At 41.7% G+C, this 17,771-nt stretch overlaps 1 protein-coding gene across 1 annotated transcript in view; it reads right to left on the bottom strand.

Annotated features, from left to right (window-relative positions):
• KLHL4 (kelch like family member 4) overlaps positions 1-17,771 on the bottom strand; it is a 151,819-nt gene that overhangs the window by 16,985 nt on the left and 117,063 nt on the right. The window contains exons 6-8 of the mRNA XM_074206955.1: positions 16,905-17,091; positions 6,260-6,484; positions 1,607-1,769 (exon numbers count right to left, since the gene is read on the bottom strand). Of these exons, the coding sequence (XP_074063056.1) occupies positions 1,607-1,769; positions 6,260-6,484; positions 16,905-17,091 (575 nt within the window). The remainder of the gene's footprint in view (positions 1-1,606; positions 1,770-6,259; positions 6,485-16,904; positions 17,092-17,771) is intronic.

Below are 17,771 nucleotides of genomic sequence, written 5' to 3'. Positions count from 1 at the left end.
CTTCTTTTTGTACTTTAGAAGGCACCAAAAACAGAGCTAGGGCTTAATATCACTGTGAGCCATACCTCTACTGTGCCTAAGAGCTCCATGCCAAAGTCAGATGGGCAGCCACTAACGTAGCATGATTCAAGAAGAGCAGAAATAAATGGAAGGAATGACTCTAAAAGGTACTTGGTCAAAATTTCCATGTTCTATCTTATAAGCTATGAATACTGAGGACACTTTTAGCATGGGCTTATACTGTCACGGCTTATTAGTGAGGAGGGATCTGCTTTGACGGAAGTTAGAGGTGGCAGGTCCAGGAAGAGTCAACTGAGGTAGAATGTTAGGGGACACTGTGAGGAAGAGTGAGAGAATACTGAAAACGCAGGGGGCTTGTGGCAGAGTACACAGGATCATGAATAGGACTGTTTTTAACTAGGGCAAGCAGGATGAAGTGCCCTTAGGGAAGTGTGCTATGTGTGTGTGGAGGGATGAGTGGGGGCAGTGGGGAAGTACCCTATGTTAACTAACTAGTTGCAAAGCCTAATGCCAAAAGAGGCCAAGGATTATCAGACCCTTCTAAATTTTGGGTCCTGGGGCAAACCCCAGGCCATCCCACCCCATAGATGACTTGTAAGAGTTGGTCTGGAGGCCAAATGTTAATCTTAGTCCAATGGAAAAGCACAGATTGGGAAAGGAATAGGAAGATCATACAGAGAATGATGATGGGAGGTTTTGTATGGCAAAAATAGGAATTGTTCCATAATTTGTTCAGTTAAATATCTGTTCCAAATAATTATTCTTTCATAATGATAATAGGTTCCTAGTATAATGTCATTTGCAGATAAGCAGGATGCTTCCTTCTTTATGGGTACCCTGCTGATAGGTTTTATCAACCTGAGAGGGAGTGAGGTAGGATGGATCTAGACTCAAGAAGACCTGGATTCACAAGCTAAGATACTTGTTAGCTTTCTGAACTTGGCCAATTAACATTTCTGAGCCTCGTTTTTCTCATTTGTGAAATGGGAATAATAATACCATGTATCATAAAGCATTTTCATGAGGAACCAATTATTATCATTTTAGCTGAAGATAGAGCATTAAAAGAAAATGAGATATTAAAAATCATGATTGGTGGTGTTGCATAATGGACAAAACTAGTTTCAGACTCAGAAAACCCTCAGAGAATTCTGTGGTCCTTGGCAAGTTACCTAACCTCTCAACTCCCACAGGCAGCTCCCCAAATATTCAGCTGCAGATTATCTGGTCATCTGCATTGGCAGACTAGTTCATTACAGGGTGGTCCCTTTACCAGTGAAAGCTTGGGTCTGAATAAAAATAGATAATAGAGAAGAAAATATATAAAAATATGGCAGCATGTTCAGCTTCACAAGTACCAGAGGAAAAAGTGCAATGATGATGCGACAGGTTTTAAAATGCAATGGTGATCTACATCAATGTAATTTTCATCACTTTCTCTTCAATTTTACTAGCACCTTAATAAAAAGATTGCCTTGCAAAGCTCAGCTTCTTTATAATTTGAGGGTAAAAATGAAAGAATACAAAGCTCTTTTTGAAAGAATAGGTAGCCCACATACATGTGAGTTGGAAAGGGTCTCCTTACTTGCTGTTCAATGCTGCGACACCCACTGTGCTCCGAGGAGTTGACATGCTGGCAACATAATTCCACTGCCGAGCTTGAGGGTCCCATCTTTCTACAGTGTTAAGATAGCTCCATCCATCATGGCCACCAACAGCATACATTGGTCCTTCAAGCATGGCCACCCCTAAAGGAGAAGAATGGTGTTAGAACTTTACCTAGATTCAACATCCCCAATGATTAGTTTACCCCTTTGCAAGTAACCACCAACTTTGAATGCGTTTTTTTTGTTTTTCAAAGACTCTTTTTACCAATCTGAAGCAAAAGCTGTTTCCATTACCTCTGGGAGTCTTTAGACATAATGAATGTCTCTTAGTCGAGTATCATTGTTGAAATTGTGTGAAGCCAAGGAAGGCTGTAGAATTGCTTTTTCTCGGAATGTCAGTATGTAGGGGACAATTTTTTTTCCCTAGGACAATGAATTACATGGGAGAAGTGGTATAAAGGATATCATCAAATCAATGTAATCAAAAAAGATGGACTGATCCCATGGTGAGAATGAGGGCCAGACAGTAGATGTGAGCATCATTGCAGGGCCAAGAGAATTGTTGGAAACTACCTCCCCCACCATCTGTTGGGTAGATTACTGCAGCAAATTTACAGGAGACTGTGCCTCAACTGGACAGGAATGTCTGAGCTTTGCTCACTGGAAGGAAAGAATGACCACATTGGGGCAATCACAGCTTATAGCTGATATGACCTTGTCTGCAAGCAAGGTCTGTGTAAAACTCATCTATGTTACGAAGATTCATCTGAGATTGGGTCCTAACCCACCATTGGGTGGCTCTCTTTCCCTTTGCAGATTGTGAGGTATTGGGTTCCTTAAGATACCTCTGGGTAATTTTCCAGGCTTGGCTAGGAAATTTCCCACTTAGTTCCTTCTGATAGCCCCTCCCTGCACTGCCCCTCTTCACCACTCCAGGAAATCAATATTATTGGTTTACTTGTTTCCTTCCTCTTTTATATCTTAGTTTTGCCAGCATATCATTATCACCTCACTTACATCCCCAATGACATTAATTAGGACATTTCCTTGATTCCCTCTTATTTCCCTCTAGCACAAGCTATATCTACACAGACACAATAAAACTGAGGGCTGAGTAATCAGTATATTCCTTGGATTCAGGTAGCCAATGAGGATAAGTCAGATCAAATGGGACTGTCTGGTATATAGTGGAAATAGTAGTGGACCGTGAGTCAAGAGGTCGAGGTTCTGGTACTGATTTTACTATTCACTCTGAGTCTATAGATAAGTCACTTAAAATGTCTTGCCCTCCCTCCTCTGTAAAATGTGTAGATTGCTACTGAGAGGGGCAGCTAGGTGGCACATTGGGTAGAGCACCAGCCCTGAAGTCAGGAGGACCTGAGTTCAAATCCAGCCTCAACATTTAATAATTGCCTAGCTATATGACCTTGGGCAAGTCACTTAACCCGACTGCCTAAAATAAAATTTGAAAAAAAAATATTGCTACTGAGAGAAGAAAGCTTCAGAAGACAATAACTTGGGGTGGGGAAAGGTGGGGACAGAGGAGGAGGAAACTCTCAGTAACATGAGAGGACAAACAAGACCTCTGCAAACATGATGGAAGGGCATGGGAGGGGATATGGAGACTCTTTTTTCCCCCTCTCCCCAGAAAGGACAACTTGGGATCATCTGGAAGATGTTCATTGCAACTCAAACATTCTATAATGTTTCTTTGACAGGAGATTTCCCCTCCTGAATTATCGTCATAGCTTTTTATTATTCCTCTGTTTGGACAAAACTCTGAGATTCTGTGATTTTTCTAGCCTAATAAATGAACTTTTCATTGGGTTCTCCCTCAGGGATTTATTTAGGTTAGACGTGCTTGGACTAGGTAATGGCTGACTTCTGTGTTTAATGAATAATTTGATGTCTGATAAGCAAAGATATTTAGTCAGACAAAGCTGAAATATTTATATAGGATGTAGATAAAGATTCATATTTTCTGAAAGAGGAAATCAATGATACATTTGTCTTTTATACATTGCAAACAGAGAGAGAGAGAGAGAGAGAGAGAGAGCCTCTTTCTAGGGAAAAGACTAGCATTATGATCACCAGCATTAGGGCCCGTTCTAATGATGCCCTAAATAGCCCTCTTCCTAATGAGGAACATTGCTGTTAAAGCTTGAATACAATAGTATTTGCCTATTATGTTTTCCTGGGTGGCATATAAGCATACATTAAATGAGGAGAAAATTATTACATAGGGGAGAAAAACGAGAAGTTGACACGTGTGTAGGCTGGAAAAATCATTTACTGGACTTGGTAGTTTTGAGGCCTAACTCTCCTACATGTTGTGTCACTTTAGTCTCTCAGTTTCTCCATCTGTAAAACATGTGAGTTAGACTAGATGATTGTTAAGGGGATTCTGTATCTTATGTGAGCCTTTGACATCTTTCATTTCTTCATCCTAAAGCCTATTTTCTGACGTATTTTTAATCTATCTATCTATCCTCTCCTATGCCCAGCTTCACACTGAAGTCACCTCCCTTTAAATGAGATTTTTCTCACAAGATTCCCTTACAGAAACTAACCATTCCTGAAGATATAAGCCTGACATTTTACAGAGAAGGGAGGCAAAGCATTTTAATCTATAGTCCCAGGCTGAATAGTAAAATCAATACCAGAACCTTGACCTCTTGACTCACGGTCCACTACTATTTCCCCTATATACCAGACAGTCCCATTTGATCTGACTTATCCTCATTGGCTACCTGAATCCAAGAAATATACTGATTACTCAGCCCTCAGTTTTATTGTGTCTGTGTAGATATAGCATGTGTTAGAGGGAAATAAGATGGAATCAAAGAAATGTCCTAATTAATGTCATTGGGGAGGAAAGCCTTCTAAATGAAGGCTTTGCAATGATTATGAAAATAAAGGTTCTGACTCAACTTCAAACTTGTGTATTTGGAATAAGAAGGCCCCTGAAGTCACTGTATAGTTATAGTGACTTCAGGTACCTTCTTATTGAATTCAGGGATCCTGATGGACACAACAAGTTCATGGACCCAGAATGAAAAAACATATCCTGGTAAGCATCCAGTTAAATGCTTCCTCCAACCCCTCCAGGCCTAAGAATGTGGGTCCACATCTCAGCATGAGCTTCCCTTCTCAGAAATTCTGTGAGGCTGAGACAGTCCTTACTATGATTAGGGTTTTTTGGTCCCATTCAGTCTTAAACTAGAATGAACTTAAAGCTACCTCATTTATCCAAACCTTCCTATATGTGTATGTGTTTGTGTGTGTGTGTGTGTGTGTGTGTGTGTGGCTGGCAGTTGAGGATAACTCTGGGTTCCCCCCAATGGCAACAATTTTCCTAAATGTGTTCTGGTCTAATATGGAGCAAGGCAAAATTCACCTAGAGATAACTTCCTTACACCATCTACCTTTTTTCCCATGATAGATTCTGAAATTCACTGTTTTCCCTTGCTTCAAGGCTGTCAAATTTTCCTATTCCAAGTTTCCATTGGGAAATGGAACCAGTAACGATGATGTTAGCATATCAGATTACATTTTAGGCAAATTATGGAATGTTTCCCTCTTGTGTAGAATTATACTGGGAGGGGGAGGGGGAGGGCAAATAGATATTATTTGACATTCCTCCACTAAAATTCTATTCTGATACTTCATCATGGCATGGTGGTGACCTTGGGTGTTGGGGAAGCAGTGTGACAGTGAGCCAGGCTCAGATTCAAGGAGACCTGGTTCAAGTTCCATCTCTGGCATATATTGGTTGTGTGACCACGTCAAGTAAGCCAAGCACTGATAAAGCAAGCACCTATTAAGTGTAAAACCTACTACTAAGTCACTTTGTTTCTAGAACTCTCCACAGCTCTCTGGGTTACACAGTAGGTAGTTTTACTACATTCAGAGAGGCAGTTTTCTCAACAAATATCAGTAAAATCCCAGATCTGACAAAAATCCAAACAACCCCCCCTCCAAAAAAGCAAAAACAGCCCAAGTTTACTTGGCAGGAGAAATTAACTGACACCTCCATTAAAGTTCTATTCTAAAAGAAGGGGGGGGCAGCTAGGTGGCACAGTGGATAAAGCACTAGTCCTGGAGTCAGGAGTACCTGGGTTCAAATCTGGTCTCAAACACTTAGTAATTACCTAGCTGTGTGGCCTTGGGCAAGCCACTTAACCCCATTTGCCTTGCAAAAACCTAAAAAGAAAAAAAAAAGTTCTATTCCAGGCGCTCATCTGTGCATAAGACTATACCAGTGGAGCACAAGCTTTGTAACATCCTAAGCAAGTTGGAAAGGCTTCTACTGTCGGCCTAGCGATGGACCATGTGTCCACTATCTGACAATCAGGCTTGCTAAACTCGGAGATATTCAACACTAGGTCAGCCACCAAGCATTGACAAATTTTTGGTCAGGCAATCCACAAGGGTAAGGGTATAGAGGAGTTGAGATCTGTAGTAGAGAAGGGAATGTCTCCCTCTAGGAAATTTCAAATTCTTAAACTTGTGGTTTGTTGTTTGATTCATGACCTGTCCAAATTCTTGAAACATCATGACCAGACTCTACTACTGTATGCTCATTTCTACTTTCTAGATAAAATAGACTACTTTTAGTGTCTTTAACTTACCCAAACCGTGTCTGTGAGTTGACATGGGAGGCATAATAGACCAGATTTTGGCCACTGGATTAAAACATTCCACAGTGTTTGAAGTTTTCAGACCATCTCTTCCACCCACAATGTAGAGTTTATTGTCAATGACAGCAACACCAAACTGCAACCGCCGACCATTCATGGTGCCAACATGGATCCAACTATTTGTACGAAGGTCATATTTTTCAATTGTGGTAGTGCCTGTTAAAAGAAGAGCCTTATAAATATCACCTTTGCTTTAAGAATGGAATTTGTATATCCCCCCATAATGATTATGTACATACAGTTTTTCATATACTAAATCTAAGACACAAAAGCAAATTAGATCCACTAACCTATGGAGGGTGCCAGGGAAGCGCCAGACCACATAGAATTGGAAATGCCAAGTACAGCAGAACATAACCAGTGCCCTGTCACTAGCTCAAGGGTTCCTAAGCATCCTTATGCACCTAGTTGGTAGAGACCCATGGACAAGAATGGAATGCCACTGACCAGCTGGCAAAATCTTGGTATGTGAATCTGGGTGACTTATCAGGGAAGAAATAGGATCTGGGAATGGCTACTGTTTTTTTGGTTGTATGGTCCTATTAGTGTTCTCTGGAGGAGTGAGTTTGCTTACAGATTTCCCAATGGACAGTCCTGGAAGGGTAGCTGAGACCATCCACTGGAGGAATTCTAATGACAGAACTAACAAGTAGGCTGCTTGTAATGAGCAGAGGGCTGTAGGCTAGTAATTGAGATAACTACTCATCAACAAACATTTAATAGACACCTCCAGATACTGTGCTAGGGCCTGGAGCTACAAAGGCAAAAAGGAAATTGACCCTCAAGGAGTTTACATTATACTGGGGGAAAAGAGAAAGAAGTAAATAAGAAATACATAGTCATTTGAGGAAGGGGATTCTAAACAGTGTGTGTGTGTGTGTGTGTGTGTGTATGTGTGTGTATGTGGTGGGGAGGGGGCTCCGTGTAGGAGGTGGCTCTTGAGTTGAGCCATAAGGGTCTAGAGGAAAGAGAGTAAGTACTCCAGGGATGGGAGATAGCTTGGACAAAGACAGAAGCAGGAGGTATCAGGCCACATTCAGGGGACATTGAGTTAGCTACTTAGGCTGAGGATTGTGGGAGATGGACTGAAGAGCCAGATTATAAAGGACATTAAAACCCAAAGAGAGGAGTTAGTATTTTATTCCGAAAGCTGTAAGAGGGCCACAGGGTAGTTCTTGTTGCCCATGCTGAGGCTTGGGAGAGGGCTCATTAGCAACTACTGGGCCTCTGAGAAAGACTTATTCAATCCCAATTTTAAGCCCTAATTATGGGCTTTTGCCCATTTTGAGTCACTAGAAGCACACTAAGCTAAATCAATGCTCTGCACATAGTAGGCATCTACTAAGGTTTGTGGAATTGAATTAAAACTATACTGTCCAGTTTAAACCTATGGTTAAATATATACCCTTCCATGTACATTTTAATGACCCCATCCATTTAGTGCAATGATTTGTGGACTGCTTGCTTTGTGTTTTAAAGACAAATAATTAGTGAGCCAGGACTCAAATTGGAGATCAAAGGGACCTCCAGTGTTGGTCCACCCCCTGGCCCATAACTAAATTGCTAAGGTTATAATTAGGAGGGTAGAGTTCTGAGGCATTTAGGCCTTTCTATACTAATAGAGGGCTCCTTTCTTCCCATTTACTGGGCTCCAGCCATTGACCGCCATAGAAAATTGTACAGCTCCCTGCCAGATATTCAGTTATCCCTGATCTTTTGTCAGTAAAAGCTAATTTAGTTTCTTGTGCCCTAAGATGTGCAATGGACTGCTTTGGGAGGGAGTGGACTCTATGACCCTGGGAGGTCTTCAGAAGCCCTCAGAGGCCATAGGGTTCAACACTTTTTCATTTCATTTCATTTTTAATGAGCAAAGATTTCTTTTCTCTCTTCCATTTCCTCCAATTTCTTAATTACTTTTTTTAAATGTAAAAATCTACTTGCTTTTCCACTCCCTTCCCTCATTAAAAAACTAGAACCCTTGTAACAAATATGCATAATCAAGCAAAACAGTTTTCTGAATTGATCTTGTCTCATTATGCATCCTGCTTCTATCACTTCTGTTGGGAAGTGTTTTATCATTGGTCTTCTGGAATTATGGTTGGTCATTGTGTTGATATGACTTGGGTTATCTATTTAAAAGGTGTGTTTCTCTGCACAATATTATGCAGTTCATCTCTGAACAAGAATCTTTACTACAGAATATCAAAGTGGGGCTTCCAACCTTTACCTAGATACCTTCAGTGAAGGAGAAAACACTCCCTCCCAAAGCAGAGAGCTCCAGGTATCATTGCTAAGGTTTTCCTGATATAAAGTGGAAATTGATGCCCACCCAGTGTTTCTAGTTTTGTTCTTTTTTTTGTCCTTTTGTCCTTTCCAGCTAAGCAAAAATTCCACTGGCCCCTGCACTATCCATATGATAATCTTTCAAACATTTGAAGATAAAAGATAGTCAGTGGTATGCTGGTAAATGTTTAGGAAAAAAATGTATGCATGATACACTATTTAGTTTAATCTTCATTATTAAAATGATTAACAATTGGCAAGGAGTCTACTCCAGCAAATTCTTGAAGATAGCTATCATTTCTCCTCCATGAGTCTAGATTGTCCAGGAAGTCAAGTCCAGTTCATTGGCCTATAGTTTGCAGTCTTTGGTCTCTTTTTGTTTTTGAAAATTAGGATAGCTGCCCTTCTCTGATCCTGTGATCTGTAATCTTACAAAGAACAATGACACTGACTTCATAATTCATTTCCTTGTTTTTTTTTTTTTTGTGGCACTTCCAGAATAAGGAAAAAAATGCTTTGTGTACAGATTAGCTTTCCTGGGCAGCCTCAAGGTAAGTATCCTGAGCTACTGAGGTTGTACTTCTAACCTTAAGGGCAGCTAGGTGGTGCAGGGCTTAGAGCACTGCTCTTTGTGTCAGGAGGAGAGGAGTTTGAATCCTGTCTCATATACTTGACTCTCACAAGCTGTGTGACCTTGGACAAGTCACTTAACCCTGATTGCCTCACATCCAGGCTCCTTTTTATGCCCCAATAGAAATGGTTCTCTGTGTGTCTTTAGAACTTCATTCTTAAGAGTTTCCCATCCCACTTCCCCTATACAGTTTTGTTCAGGGCTCCCTAACCGATTCTTTCTCTGAAATTTGCTTCCCTAGAACTTAAGGTGCCCAAATTTCCTTTCCTCCTCTATCACAATTAAAAAAAAATTTAAACATTGTTTAAGTCCAAATTCTCTCCTTCTCTTCAGTCCTTCCCCACCCATTAAGAAGGTAAGCAGTCCCCACTATGAACATTTCTCCATACTAGCCATGTTGCAAAACAAAAAATAAATAAATAAATGAATAAATTTAAAAAACTATTTCCTCACACAGATTCTAAAATGGAGTAGTCATGTCCTTTTGAGATCCCCAACATCTGCATCCCAATCACCCCAACCAACGGTGAGACTAAAACCATACTACAAGTTCCCATTTTGGCTTTTCTATCTTTTAAAGGATTAATATGTCATTAAGGCAAGTCAGGAAGAGATTAGCTTCTCTGCTTTTAGCCCAGAGCTCCGGGCTATGACTGACTAATTAAAGCCCCCATCACTATGTATTGATGAGTCAGACCAATAAGGACTTAACTCTTTCTTAAGAATTTCCTATGTTTCAGGGATTGTGCTGGCTAAGCAGTGGAGAATTAAAGAAAGCTCATGGCAGGCCCTGTCCTCATGGAACTTTTGAGGGAGACAACACTTGAAGAGACAAAGAAAAAGAAACAGGAGCTATGGAAGTGTCAACATCAAAGACGACAAAGGACTGGGGAGGACAGGGATCCAGGGAAAAGGCCTGGAACAGAAGCTACCATTATAGCTGATTCTTCAAGGCCATCAGGGTTCTAAGAGACAGAAGTGAGGAAGGAGAGTGTTCCAGACATGGGGGATCTCCAATGTGAGAGAACAGGAAAGGCATGTCTGAGGAATGGCAAACAGTTCAGGATGGCTATCAGCCAGGATTCACAGAGGAGAGTACCTGAACCATAGGAAAGTGCTGGGCCCTGAACACTTAAAAATGCCAAATGGAGTAGTTTTATAGCTGACCCTAGGATTCATAGAAAAAGACTGGAGTTAAGTGAAAAATTTATCCAGGAAATCTCTTCGGTACCTGGGTGCAGAATGCTTTGGAGTGGGTAGAATCTTGAGGAAAGGAACTTAATTAGGAGGCTACTGAAAGAGTCTGGGAGCAAGGAGATATTTGAGCCTGACAATGTTTGTCCTTCATTATCAAACGAGGCCATGACATCAGGGAGACGATGCCATAACAACCACATGAATTGATTTTTTTGAGTGATGGAGGGGTGAGGTCTGTGTTAAGTCACCAGTCTCATTTTCTCCTCTGGAGTCATCTGGGTCCAGTGGTCAGATATGGATCAGGATAACTGGAGATAGTCCTGGAGGCAAAGCAATCAGGGTGAAGTGATTTTTCCAAGTTCACACAGCTTGTAAGTGATAAGTGCCTGAGGTCACATTCGAACTCCTGTCCTCCTGACTCCAAGGCCAGTACTCAATCCACTGTGCCACCTAGCTGCCCCCCGAGGGAATTTCAGAAGATAAGAGCTTGAGATGCCTTTAGAACACTCAGTGTGAGATGTTTACTAGACCACTGGTGACGTGGGCCTGGAGCTCAGAAGACAGTCTGGGTATAGAGATCTGGGAATCATCTACCCAGAGATGATCACTGAAGCCATGGGAGCCTCCATGATCCCTTACCCATGTCCACTGCCCCTTTCTACTTTGTCCTGCTGCTTGGTCACAATTTTTCAGCTCAAAATACTGCTTCGATTTCTACCTGCATTAATTGTAAGCCAAATTGTCTTTTCCATGCTCTTAAGTATCCTCCTCTCTCCCCATTGGGGTTCTGAGATTTCCTCACATGAGCATTTCTTTTTCATATCCTTTATCTTTTGTTTCAAGCAATCCATTTTAGTCAGTTGCATTTTTAAAAATATTGTCTATTTTCTCATTTGTGTTTCCCTGACCTCCCTTGCTAACTGCTTGTCTCTACTTTTCCCAGTCTACATCTTTTTCCTAATTATTTGGATGAGTGAAATTTCCCAGAATGCCAATTTAATGCGTCATGAAGGGTGAGGGGAGAATCATAATTATTGAGAATATGAGGGTATTACTGTTCTACTGAAAATAGCATAAAACGACATTACCTAGGAAAAGTCTAGTTGCTAACCCCGTGACAGCTTTAAAAATCCCCCTACCCCGGTAATTGTATTCAATGTAGAGGAAAAAACTGTGTCTTACATTTCTGAGTTGTGTCACTTACTACTAGACAACACCGCCACTAGGATGGGTGAGTGGAGCTTTGGCCCAGGGTACCCAATTTAGAGGGTGCCGGTAGCACTTGCAGCCCTTCAGCAGCCCAGAAACAACATCGCTTAAAAATTAGCAAGAATAATTCGTTAAAACAGGAAGCCTCATGGCAGCAACCTGGAATTTCTCTTTTTCCTGTATGGAGAGGGTGATGGCCATTCTCTTACCACCACCACCCCTCCCCCCCATGAGGCTCCACCTGGCCACACTTTCTCCGGGAATGTTTTGTTCTGCTTTCCTCAGAAACAGACATACCTAATTATGAATGTTTGTGGTTGAGGGAACATAACCTGATTCTGAATGTCTGTCCAGACTTCTACCCATTAACATGCCTGTCAACACTTCTGCTTGTGGCTCACGCCTATCTGGGTTCCAGTTGGCTCCTTCCCCAGTCTCTCGTGATCGAAGCTATTCAGGAAAGAACACCTCTAATTAGAAATGTTCGGGATCTCTTGGTTGGGGATGTGTTTCAGAAATCCCATCAGGAGAAGAGCCACAGACCTTTGTGATAATGGCTTCCTCATTCAACTCTCAACCTCTCCTCAGCCCTGATTTTCTGGCTGATTGTTTAAAAAAAAAACAACCCTGTTTTCCCCAGGATACTTGCAGCTTAGAATACATCTGTTTTAGCAGTTTCCTTTATGTGTTTTGAAAAGGAATGCAAACACTTTCATATCTCCCTATATCCTGCCCCTTCACCAGTTACCCCTTATCTTTTCTTCCTTCTGAAAATGAGCACCAGCTACTTACTATGGGCCAAGCACTGAATGATTGCCCTACTTTCCCAATTTTTCATGTGGACGTTATAACTATACAAAGCTACTATTCGCTAAACGTTCGTTAAACAGATTTGTAAAAGAGTATAAATCAGGAATATGATTCTTTCAGAGGCAAATGTTTTATAAAGATAAATGTGCAGTTGTCAGTAGTTAACACGGCAATTCTCTGAAAACCGATCCCATTCTCCTCTAGTCAGGCCAGGCTTTTCCTTCCCTGGCTCCTCCTCCATAGCTTTGTGTTCATTTACTTGAAGTAATAGTAGCTATAAGAGAGCTGCGAGTTCACTTAGAAGATTATCTCACTCATGTATATGTGTGTATATGTATATGCATATAAATAGCCCTTTTCTAGATGAGGAAATCAAGACCTCCCCAAAATGAATTGATTTGCCCAAGGTCAAGTAGTTAACTATTAAAAGTGCTAGAACTAGAAGCCAGATCTGTTGACTCTCAATGCAGCTCTTTCCCTTCCATTTTGTTTCCTTTTGAAGGGATCATGGTCCATGACCTTCTCAAGTAAGGCTTTCAGCACAGTGGGTGGCCCTCCTGTGGAAAATTTATGGAAAATATGGAGGAGAGTTTCACAGATATGGAGGAGTGTGATCTGCACTGGTTTGTTCAAGTAATGATGATAACAGCTCTCTTTCAAATCTCAAGGGAAAATGATAAGAGTTCTTTATGCTTCTAACCTTCTAAAGCTGGCAAAGTACATTACATGGAGTCTCTCATTTGAGGTTAATGAGGTAGGTGCTCTTATTATCTCCAGTTTTATGGAGATGGGTCAGCACAGGTGACATACCCACAGTCACATAACCAGTAAGTGTCTGAGGCAGGATATGAAGCCAGTTTTCCTGAAGCCCCGTCTCGTTCCCTCAACTACCCCCACTCTTCTTTTTCTGACAATTAGGATCTCTGCCCCAGTTTGTCATATCAAGTGTTTGTTGTTTATCATTTTTCAGCTGTATCCAACCCTTCGTGACCCCTTTTGGAGTTTTCTGGGCAAAGATTCTAGAGTGGTTTGCAGATGAGGAAACTGAGGCAAACGGCAAAGTGACTTGCCCGGGGTTACGTAGCTAGGAGATGTCTGAGTTTGGATTTGAACTCAGGAAGATGAGTCTTGCTGACTCCAGGCCTGGCCTTCTAACCATTGCGCCACCTAACTGCCCATTCCAATGGAGGACTCAGCCTAATGAAGAAGGAAGTGGCAACTCTCTATTATCTTTGCCAAGAAAACTCCCTTTCCAAACGGAGTCACAAAGAGTCAGACATAATGGGAAACGACTCAACGATTAACAATGACAAAAGTGACAGCAACGACAGCAACGACAGCAACGGCAACAGCAATAACTCACCGTAAATACTGCACAAAGAATTAGCTGAAACACTATTCATGTTTCCCCTCTTTGGTAAAACGGAATCATGTTTCAAGTTACTAACTGACCTCTTATTAGAGCATCCCCTTCACATCTTCTCTTCTGAAGACCAAAAGTTCCATGGAGTGATCCTACAGGGTTTGGGAATAATTACATTTCTAAGCTCTTATTCAAAGTGATGTGATTAATTAGCACGTTTCTTATGAAACAGTCCAGTTTCTAGTGACAACAGATAACCGAGGAAAGAGTGAATTTCTGACAGCAGAAATCCTTTCCAGATGATTAGACACACAGAGCAAGAACTATTAGATGCAGAAAGCTTAGCAGTGGGTTCATTTTGATGGGTGGCATAGGGAATGTGTGATTACCTCCTCGACTGGCTACAACCGAAAGGAGATCAGCCAGCCAGGTTCACCCCACTGGGATTATGATGCCAGTTCCCAGTAAGTCGATTTATTATAGAAATAGACCTTTTAAGTGCTGGAAACCGTGCTAAGTTCTGGAGATACAAGAAAGGTGAGCAACAGATAACCCCTGCTCACAAGGAGCTCTCACAGTCCGATGGAGGAGACAATAGACAGACAACTATGTACAAATGAGGGATAACTGGGCCATTGGAGGAGCGTTTCATCTTTGTACAAAGGCCTTTGACTTTCTTGATCTCACTGGAGCCTTATATCAACCTTGTGAAAAATAGGTACTATTATCCCCATTTACATTTTACATAATCCCCATTTACATCGGGAAACTGAGGCTTTTTCAAAAGGTACACTGATTTGCCCAGAATGTCTGAGGAGGAATTTGAACTTAGCTCTAAGCCCAGAGCTTTCTCTAGTTGGGAACATCTGGATCCCTGTGAAACTTTGTCTCAGCTGCAAAATGAGAAGGTTTTCAAAGGGCCTTTCTCATTTTGAGGTTCTATGATCTTATGAGAAGCAGAAACTTCCAGAATCTGAAGGTGTGATTACCCAGTCCACCCTATGCCCAGAAGAGAGACCCCGGGTATGACAGCATGCCCCAAAATGTGGCTGCTTCCTTCAGTGCTCCAAAGAAGGGCCCCCCCCCCTCTCCCAAGTCAGAGTGCCCTGGTCACTTGCAGGCAGCTTTTGGTGACAAATAAGTTTTTCCTGCCACAAAGGCTAACTTTGCCCCTCTGTAACTTCCACCCATTGTTCCCAGTCGTGCCCTCACATCTAACCCACCTCCTCCATGACAGTCACTTAACAAGGGCTTCCTGTTCTCTCTCCCTCAACACTCTTCATTCCAACCTCTGAGGCCAAACAGAGTCAGACCAATTCCTTTTTTCTGTGAGGGGCCTTAAAATATCTGAAAATAGCAATCGTGCCACACACACACCGCTCCTGCCACCCAGGTCCCTGCCCAGCTTTCTCTTCTCCAGGCTAAACAACCCAAGTCTCTTCAGTCAGTCCTCACATGACAGGCTCAAAATGCTTCATCATTTTTATTACCTTCCTCTGGATGCTCTTCACTTTGATCAGGATCTTCTTAAAATGTGATGCCCAAATATGACCAGACCAGGAGAGAGTACAACACAACTACCATTTCCTTATTCCTCTCATTGCAGCTCAACCTGGGCTACTATATCATACTATTGACTCATATTGAGCTTGTGGTTGATTAGAACCATCAGATCTTCTTCAGACAAATTACTGCCTTCCTCACAAAAACTCTTTGCAAACCTTAAAGCACTATATAGAATTCTCTGGGAAGGAATCTCCCTCTACCTCTGCACCTTCTCTCTTAAATCATCTTAACGAGTTGCCTAGAACGCTGGGAACACTCGAGACTTGCTTACAGTCACCAAACCAGCCTGTTGTCCAGAGGTGAGACATGAGCCGGGATCTATTATGCTAGATGGCCCCTTGTTTACTTTTACTATTATTCACTTAGTTGATTTTGGGAACTAAGTCTAAGCTTTGAATGTAATACTTTTGATCTTGAGTTCCTTAGAGTTAGCCTGCTAGCATCTTTTGGGTTCCTGCATGTGCCATGCAGTGTCGGTGTCCCCTGTCTCTGTACAGGCAAATGAAAGGGAGCTGAAAAAGCACTCTGCAGGAGGAGGAGGAGGAGGTCTGAATTCAAAAGACTTTCAACCCTTTTCCAACTCCTTATCTTTTTCCATGACCGAATTTTCATAAGTATCTCAAAGGGGAGTTTGAATTAGGGGTCTCAGTTCTCCTTCCAGTAGGCTGCTAATTGTTACTACAGTTATTAGATGCTAGGCCTGGAATCAGGAAGATCTGAGTTAAAATTCAGCTTCAGATGCTAGTTGTGGGACCCTGGAAAACTAAACCTCAGTTTCAATTTGCTCAACTGTAACCTTCCCGAAGTGTTTTGATGGCTTCCATCTGAGCCTTGAGGACAAATCTTGAGTGACTTCTAGAACCTTTTGATTAACTCTTGGCTACCCCTAACACAGCAGAAAGATGTGAAGTCTAAGAGCTAGATTCAAGTCCCAACTCTGTTACTGTCCATATACATTGACCAGGCCACCTCACCTTCCTGAGCCTCAGTTTCCCCTGAGTAAATCAGGGATTTCTTCCCTGTGGTGTCCTGGGACTTTATGACGGTCTGGTGAACCCCTTCTCAGAATCAGGTTTTGAAATGGATAAATTGAAATACTTTGCATTCCAAAGGAAATCGATGACTGTGATCAGTGTCATGAAAATAGAAGCTCCCTCAGGGCAGGCACTGTTTTCCTTGACACAGTCCTTAATGAATGGTGAATTAACCATGGCAGTGAACAATCCTATCTTCTGAGGGCTGACAATGAAGATGCCTCCTGCCCCTCCTGATGGAGTATAGGTAGGGAAAGAAACATATGTTGTCTGTTTTACTTAAGGATACTTTCTGATTACGAGGGGAGATTCAGGAGAAGCTGGGAGGAAATGATGGTGATGGAAACAAGAGTAAAATTAAAACATTTTCAAAAGAGAGACAAAAGTGTTCTTTTATCTCCTTTCCTCCCTCCAAAAAGGGTTTTGTTCCCCAGACTCAAATCACAGTTTGAGAGATTCAGTTTCAGAATTTGCCCCAGTTACCTTTGGTGGCATCCATGCCTCCAACTGCATACAGGGCCCCCACAGTAGATTTCCGCGGCTTGGTCCGAGGGCTTTGCATCATGGATCTTCTCTCAGGCAAAAGATGATACTTCATAGCTTCCATGAGGAGCTTTTGACATTCCAGGTCATGCACAAACATGGTACTGTTCTCAAGATCGGCCAGTAACTGAAAAACAGTAATGCATAACATAAGACCTTTTCCAAAATCATCCTCATACGTCCCCTCAGCCATCTCACAGAATTTACCAACGGAATGCAAGCCCTGGTAGGTCCTAGAAAGGTGAAAGGACTTCAGGATATGGGCCTGGATGAGGGCTGTCAGTCAAAGACCCCAGACTGTGAAGAGGTTTATTATGAGCAACTTAAGATCATGGTTGCAATCTGTGTCCGTGGAGGAAGCCTCCATATGAAATCACAGATGTTTTGAAGTATCTAAGTCTAACACGTGAATTAAAAGAGAGGAGAAGATTTAGAAGCATGAGCAGGAGGAGACAGGAGCTCTAGTTTTTCCTCTGTGAGAACTTACTTCTTTGGGAGGTGGGTACTTGATTTTATTTATTTTACTGTAGAACATAGAAGTCTTAGCATTGCAGTGATTTAGAAATCCAAATGGTATCCATTTTAAATACTGTGCACTTAACCTCTTTGTAACTGAGGGAATCTTTTCCCTCTGCTATTTAAATTTAAAGGAGTTGGATTTCACTAGATAGTCTCTTACATCTTTTGTAACCAAAAAATTATGCAAGTTTCCAGCCAAGAAAAGAATTGATTTATTGAAAGGATATAGAAAAATAGAGATGAGAATAGTCGATACTTAGAGGATCTACACATATGAACTCAATTACT

The sequence above is a fragment of the Macrotis lagotis genome, chromosome X (genome assembly GCF_037893015.1).
Source record: "Macrotis lagotis isolate mMagLag1 chromosome X, bilby.v1.9.chrom.fasta, whole genome shotgun sequence".
Lineage (NCBI taxonomy): Eukaryota > Metazoa > Chordata > Mammalia > Peramelemorphia > Peramelidae > Macrotis > Macrotis lagotis.
This window is presented reverse-complemented; position numbering and strand designations above follow the sequence as displayed.